Source organism: Lactuca sativa, chromosome 4 (assembly GCF_002870075.4).
Source record: "Lactuca sativa cultivar Salinas chromosome 4, Lsat_Salinas_v11, whole genome shotgun sequence".
In the NCBI taxonomy this organism is placed as follows: domain Eukaryota; kingdom Viridiplantae; phylum Streptophyta; class Magnoliopsida; order Asterales; family Asteraceae; genus Lactuca; species Lactuca sativa.
In genome coordinates, this window is record NC_056626.2 from 312,219,868 (window position 1) to 312,227,515 (window position 7,648).

General features: G+C 30.9%; 1 protein-coding gene across 1 annotated transcript; it reads right to left on the reverse strand.

Annotated features, from left to right (window-relative positions):
- Nucleotides 1-5,107: 5,107 nt before the first annotated feature.
- LOC111881157 (uncharacterized) lies at nucleotides 5,108-7,425 on the reverse strand. The gene has a single exon (XM_023877558.3). The coding sequence runs from the start codon at nucleotides 7,237-7,239 to the stop codon at nucleotides 5,242-5,244; it is 1,998 nt and encodes a 665-aa protein (XP_023733326.1). The 5' UTR covers nucleotides 7,240-7,425; the 3' UTR covers nucleotides 5,108-5,241.
- Nucleotides 7,426-7,648: the final 223 nt, after the last annotated feature.

Sequence of the window (7,648 nt, forward strand, 5' to 3'; positions counted from 1 at the left end):
CTGGACATGGAATTAATCTTCCAAATTCAAGCTTGAAATTTGATTTCCTTCACTTAAGCTTGGAGATTGTTCATGGAATTGAGTAAATTGGGGATCACAACATTTGATCTATGATACATTTGATGTCATAATCACTACATTCCATCCACATTTGCACAACATTATTTCTTTATTTTTGGAGGATTTTTTAAGGGGAGCAATAATGGAGAAGAAACATTTTAAATGATAAAAACTGTTATATAGGGGTGGAGGAACCATCTCCATGACAAAACAAAACTTGAAGGATCACATAGTTAGAAATAAAATAAAAATTGGATTGCAGTTGCAATAACCATAACCATAGGGACCATTTTGTGATTCACTCTTATCTTTATTATCAACTCTTTATCTTTATTATCAACTCTTTATACTTAGGCCTAATATACTTAATTTATTAATTCAAATATGTTGTAAAATGTTCATTTTGATACTATAACTTTTGAATTTCTACTTAGTTTAATAATTAATATGATGTTAAATATAGAATCTAAACTGATATTTCAAATAAACAAAAATGTCCAAATACCGTCTAATATATATATATATATATATATATATATATATATATATATATATATATATATATATATACTAGGCGAATACCCGCGCGTTGCGCAGAAGCATCTATATAGCTGAAATCTTTACAAATATATGTTTTTTTTTTAAATATAACAATAATGTTGTTAAATTTGATATAATAATTCGTATACTAAGTTGATATAGTGTATTGACTATTTTGAATTATATGTTAATATATATACATCTATTAAAACTGCATAATCTCAATATTTTAAATGACCTCTACCCGCGGGTGACTCATGAATAAAATTAAATATAACAAATAGTTTAATGCTATTTATAGTTGTTGTTATTATTAATTATTTTTTTTAAAATTTATTTGCATAACGTTTTAATTTCTATCATTGTAATTATTTAAAATATCAAACATTTTTTTTATTTTAAAGGTAACAATATAATCATTTATATAGAGTTATTTTGGAGAGTTAATTTCTATTATGCACACTGTGAATTGGAGAAGATTCAAAAAAAAAAAAAAAAAAAAACTCGATAAGTGCAGATTCACACCGTGAATCTAAACTATAAATATTTCAATTTTCAACATTCACAATGTGAAAAAGCTCGATTATTTCAAATTCACACTATGAATCTTACTTACTATTATGCACATTGTGAATCTGAACAGGTTTATAATATGAATCTGAACAGGTTCACAATGTGAATCTGAACTGAAATAACGTTTTTTTTACATGAATATGAATCTATGTTTAAAAAGTACAAAAAAAAACATGAATTTTGATATATTTATTAATTTTTTTTTTCTATAAAAAATAGACCTTAACTTTTCAACAAACAAAATGAAGTGAATTTTTTTCGAAAAAAAAAAGCTTGATTTTTATATATCATTATGGATTTCTTTGGAAATAGGATGAAAAATCGTGAATAACGGTATACTCGTTTTTTTTTTTCGATAAAAAATATGACTTAAAAAAATTTAAAACCAAAAAAGAAGTGAGTTTTGTTATAATCCGGTGCATATGTGTCCATTGTAAAAGTCTACAACACTTCGTTTTGCCATTGATAACTTTAAATTTCGACGCTTTGGATTGGTTTCCTGATTCTTTGGTTAATAATTGTTCTCTATTGAACTAATATATATATATATATATATATATATATATATATATATATATATATATATATATATATATATATATATATATATATTATGTTAAATTAAAACATAAAACTAAATTCAAATCAGTTAAAAGACGTCAAAAAAAACTATTTCTTTAAATATATTTTCTTTTTTCAAAATGATCTTTAAATTAAGTAATCACTATAATAAATTAAAATAATATAAAATAAAAATTACATTTAACTGAATAATAAATATTACACAAAAATGAATTACGTTACTTTAAATTAGGGGTGTTGATCGGGTAATTTTTTTGGGTTTCGGGTAATTCGAGCCGGTTAATTCGGGTTTTTCATGTTAAAAAAATACCTGTTACCCGACCCAAATTAAATTCGGGTAGTGGGCGGGTTTGGGTAATTCGGGTATTACCCGAAATATATAATTTTTTTTTAATGACACCTGAAAATAAATTTAATGAAATAAATATATCGTGCTCTATTAGTCTTGTTTATATAAACAAACGAGACATAAACAAAGTTACTCAAACTTTAAATATCGAGATTTTTTAGTTAATAATACTTGAGATATCAAGTAATTTTTTGACAATTTAATCTTATCTAACAAGATATTAAAAACAAATACTTAAAGATCTTAATTTAAAAGTTTAAAATGTTTAAAGATAATTGTAGCCATAAGTTTTTCTATGTTCTGAATTTCGTCAAGATAATGAGTTTGTTAGCTGCAATAAAACTAGTACAAGCTCTACGGAAAAAAAAAATTAATAATTTGGGTAATTCAGGTATACCCGAAACCCAACAAACGTACCCTATACCTGAGCTGAAAAAAAAAATCAAGCTACCCAATTATCCGAAAAAATTTACCCGATACCCAATTTACCCATTACCCGAAAAAATCGGATGGGTAATTCTGGTATCGGGTATTTTTGACAAGGCTACTTGGAATATAGTGATTGGTATTTAAAACCCTCATCCAAAATTAAAAGAAAAAAAATAGTCAAAATGAGTAATCTTTAGAATTAATTAACTATAATAATAATTAAAATTAATCTAAATTAAAAATTATATTTAACTTTATTCGATACTATCCCCAGGCAGATTTTTAACGATATATATTTCTCAGTGTGTTAACTATATTATTTTATTTATACATAACACCCAACATTGTCTAGTAATGATATAAATCCAATGGCTTATAGGCGTAAAAATTAATCATCATGCTTTGTGAGGACCTCATAGGTGATGACTTTTGTAACTACATATAATCTTTAGCAACCATAAGTAATCTTTGGTTATTTGATTTTTATTTCTTTTTATCAAACAAGAGAGTTGATTATAAATAGAAAAATGGAGAAAGTGGCACCATTGGAAAATCATATGGCTATTAGAGGGGTTGTGGCTTGTGGGGTTTTATGACAACTGGTTTACGATAAAGACATCGACAGAATTTCAGGTATGTTTTAACCTAGACGAAAAAATTGGTATGATTAAAAATGGTATCTTGTTACTTGTAGAGTGTATACAATCAAATCCTCATGGGTCCTTTTTACAACCCCTAAAATGAATGCAATTTTGTTATGTTGCACATATTCGATAAGAATTCAAATATCGACATAAGAACCATCTGGTTTATGCTTTCCACAAATATAATACATTCCAAAATTCAAAAATGGAATTTTTCTTGAAAGAAGAATAAAATCCAAGAGTTTTTAACATGGCTTATGAGATTGAAGATGACCTCTTTGTCGTTTACTTGGATTATATATCATTACAACAAGTACATACGCAATGACAAATTCAAGGAATAATAACTTATCTTCATTTAATTGTGTAGGAATGAGTATATAGATTGGGTTGGAATTTATATCTAATTATGACATTGTACATCTAACCTTTTTTCTTATTAGAACACTATGTTTGAAAAATCAACACAATTATAGAAGTAGAAATTGTAGTGTATTTTAATGACATTGCAATAACTAGTTTGACTTTTAAAAGTACAATACTTTTCAAAGTAAGATACGTAACTTCACTTATTTGTAGAGCTTGCAAAAATCGACCAAACCCAATCTGAACCAATCCAAAATTAAAAGGTTCGGTTGAGATTTTCAACCTATTTAGGATAAATTGGTCAACCCGTCTAACCTATTTAATTAAATAGGTTGGATTGGGTAAATGTTGTCAAAACGTTTTCAACTCACCAACCTGTTTAACTTTAATATATATATTTAATTTAATAATTATTTAAATAGTACCATGTACTAATCTAAGTATGAATTTATAAATTAAAATGTTGTATTATTATTTATGTTTTAAAAAATACAATCCTAACTGCTATCTTTTTTCTTTGCGCTGACAACACTAGTTACTCTTCAAAATCATTTCGAAATTACATATCTTTAATGTTATTTGAAAATTCTCTTTGTATTTGTGAATTGGGATTGTGCTTTTATTATACTTTGAAATTTTTAAACTAACTTAAGTGGTGTAATATTTAGTTAATTTATTTACTTTTTAATTTTAAGTGGGTTAACCTAGGTTTAACCCATTTATTTAATAAACTGGATTGGGAATTACATAAACAGGTCAAACCGATGACAATCCATTTATTTGTAAGGTTGGGTTGGATTGGAAATATCTACCCATTTAAATAAAAATGTTGGGTTGGATTTAAATCTTCAGCGGATTAAACTCAAACCCAATTCAGATCGACTCATTGTCAGCTCTACTTATTTGTGTATAATATCATCTTACTTTCATTTTTTTCCTTTTCCAACATTGTACATTCATTTCAATTTTGTTATGGAATTATAGTTTAAAGAATCAACCCAACAATGTAGCATCCTACATTCAATTTCTTGTTATTAGAACATACGTTTTCAAAAATAAAAACCATACCATTTATAAGATCAAAAAATTGTTTTGTATTTGAATAACATTGTTACAATTACATATATTTTTCAAAGTATAGTACTACACTTGAAAGACAAAAAAGTGGATATGCTTAATAAACAAATCAAAAAAAGTACACAACTATTTTATGCATTTATGAGAAGAAAAAGTACGCAAGACATATCAACTATTTCATGCATTTATAACTCTTCAATATCGAAAAGAAAGGATGAAAGTGAAGAGATAAAATCTTTGAATATGTCAATATGATCCCCAATTTCCATTATCAATAAATATTATCTACCCTATTACATGAGAAGAAGAAACACATACAAAGGAACAAATGCAACACATAGCAACATATTTTCATTTATTTGTTTATTATAACATTCTACCTTTTTTTTTTTCTTTTATTACACCATTGTACTTTCAATATTAAAAAATTTCTAGGTAGATTTTCCAAATTACACAACAATGGAATAGGAAAAAAAGAAAAAAAAAAGGAAAAATGGATGCTATTATAAACAAATCAAAATAAATATGATGATATTTCTTGCATTTAACCCTAAATTAAAACCAAAAAAGTAAGAAACTTTCTTCAAATAACACATTATATATAATTAAACTAATAAAAATCTAATGAAAACCCCTTGATCCTCTAGATTGATAAAGCTCCAACCTACCTTTAGATTCCTGTAAAAGATTCTCCACCTTTTCAATCTGAATCAATTGAGACTGTTTGGACGCCCATTCAAGAACAGTAAGCACTTCAGCCTGTGCTAAATCTTCACTATCAGGAACATGAAAAGCAATGTAACAAAGAAGCACCAATGCAGGAATTTGAACCATTTGTTCACCAAAATACACCAATTGAATCAAATGTCGTGTTCCTCCAGCTGCAATAATGGCTTTTGAATGATCAAGATGAAGGTAGTTTTCTTTACAGGTGAATTTAGCAAGTGCGATTGCAGCTTCTTTTGAAATTTCAGCTTCACGTTCTTCAAGAAGCTGAACTAAGGGTTGGATCATGCGTGATTCGGTTGCGCGAAATGTTCTTGCTAAGTTCCCGATTGATTGGATGCATGGAAGAAGAAGTTTTGAATTTGAATCTGCTTTTTCGATGATTTGAAGGAGTTGTTCGATTACAGCTTTGCAAGCGGGTGCGTTTGGTTTGAAAGCTGCTCTTCTTAGATCAGAATCTTCTTCTGCTACACCTGTGATTTCCATGAGTGCCATGGCGGAATTGTATCTGACTTCTTCTGGGCCTTTTTCTAGTAAGACTGCGAAGCAGAGTAGAGCTCTTGATTCGGTTATGCTTCTGCAAATGGTGGAGTTTTCTTTGGCGAGATGCCAAAGTGCTTTGGCAGCCATTGATTTCATGTAGGCTTTTGTTGCAGGGTCTTCTGATTCTCTCCCTTTGTGTAAACTAAGGGAAAGGCTCGAGTTATGATGAATGTTTTGCTTCTTGATTGTAATGTTTTCGGTTTTTTGATTCTGATTCGGGTTTAGGTTGCTAGGTTTTTGGCCATCTTTCATTCCCATGGTGGTTGCAACTACACTGTGCATTTTGAAAGGTTGATTGTTGTTACCAGAAGGATGTGGAACTCGACTCTTGTCTTCATCTTCGTTTGTTGATTTGTTGGAAGGATTCTGATGATGAACGCCATTGGAGTTGTTGTTGCTGTTGTTGTTGTTGCTGCCGTTTGTGTTGTTGCTAGCTAAAACAACAGCGTGAATTGAGGTGGGTTTGTTGCTAGTGATTGCGTACTTACTGTGTTCTTCAACTGTTTCGAACGCGAGATGTCCAACGAGTAATCGAACGATGTTGTGTTGTGCGAAGAGATCTTGACATTTTGGATAATGAGCTACGAGCTCCGATACAGCCCAGGCGACAACTGCTTGCACTTTCATGGGACCTTCTTTGAGAATTTTAACAAACACCGAGCATACACCGGCGTGAATCATGTGTTCGACGCTCTCAGGATCACGACCTAGCAATCCGATTGCAGACGCAGCGTTCTCCTGACCTTCTGGTTTCCCTTCTTTCACCAATTTCAGCAACGGATTGACTCCGCCTTCTTCAATTATCAGCTTCCCATACCGATCGTTGTCTCTCGCAAGCGAGACAAGCGACGCCGCCGCGTCGGACCTGTCATCTAGGCTTCCGGTGTACAAAATCGCGATTTGCTCCCAAATTAAACACAAAATAGGTTCATTAGCAGCGATCGGAGGGAGACCGAGGTACTCATCGGTTGAATTGTTAGGAGCGGAGACGCGTAACAGCCACGAGACATCACCTATGGAATTCTCAAGCTGTGACGACATCTTACGAAACGCAGCTGCCGGTATGAGAGTAAACACTCGTTTCACAAGGCCGTTGTTCCGGCATTTTAGGGTTAGAGAAAGTGCTTTTTCAAGAACCTGCTCTGTGTCGTCAATAATACGTCTTGTAGGACGTTCGTAGAGATCGTTACTCGCACGCGCCGCTTGTCGGAGGAGTCCGGCGAGCTTTTCCGTCTTGGATTTGAGTTCAGCGCAGTCTTGCTTGTTGATACAGGCTTCGTCGGCGAGCTTGATGACTTGGTCGGCTAACTGGATCGGCTTTGCGAGGATCTGTTTGACTAGGTCCGCCATGGATGATGGCTGGAGCAAAAATGGTAGGTGGATGAAGTGGAATTTGAAGATGAAAGAATGAAAGATGGAATTGAAGAGTAAATTTTGGGGGAATGTAAGGAGAAGAGGAGGTGGGAGATGATGACTTGGTCGTTGATGTTCCAAAGAGTAGACGGGCTTTACAAAGGTCTAAGTCAAAACTTCTTTACATATAGTCTTCGTCTCTCCTCTTATAATATACTACTTTATTTACTTCTATAATATAATTACTTATAAAATATTTTTTCAATTTTGTAAATCATATAGTAGTATTTAATTATAGGCATCTCCAACCCAATACCAAAGGTCGAAAACCCACTTTATACATCAAAATGTGTGGAGTATGAGAGTATCTCCAATTCCTATTTTATTTTCTAAATCTACTTATATT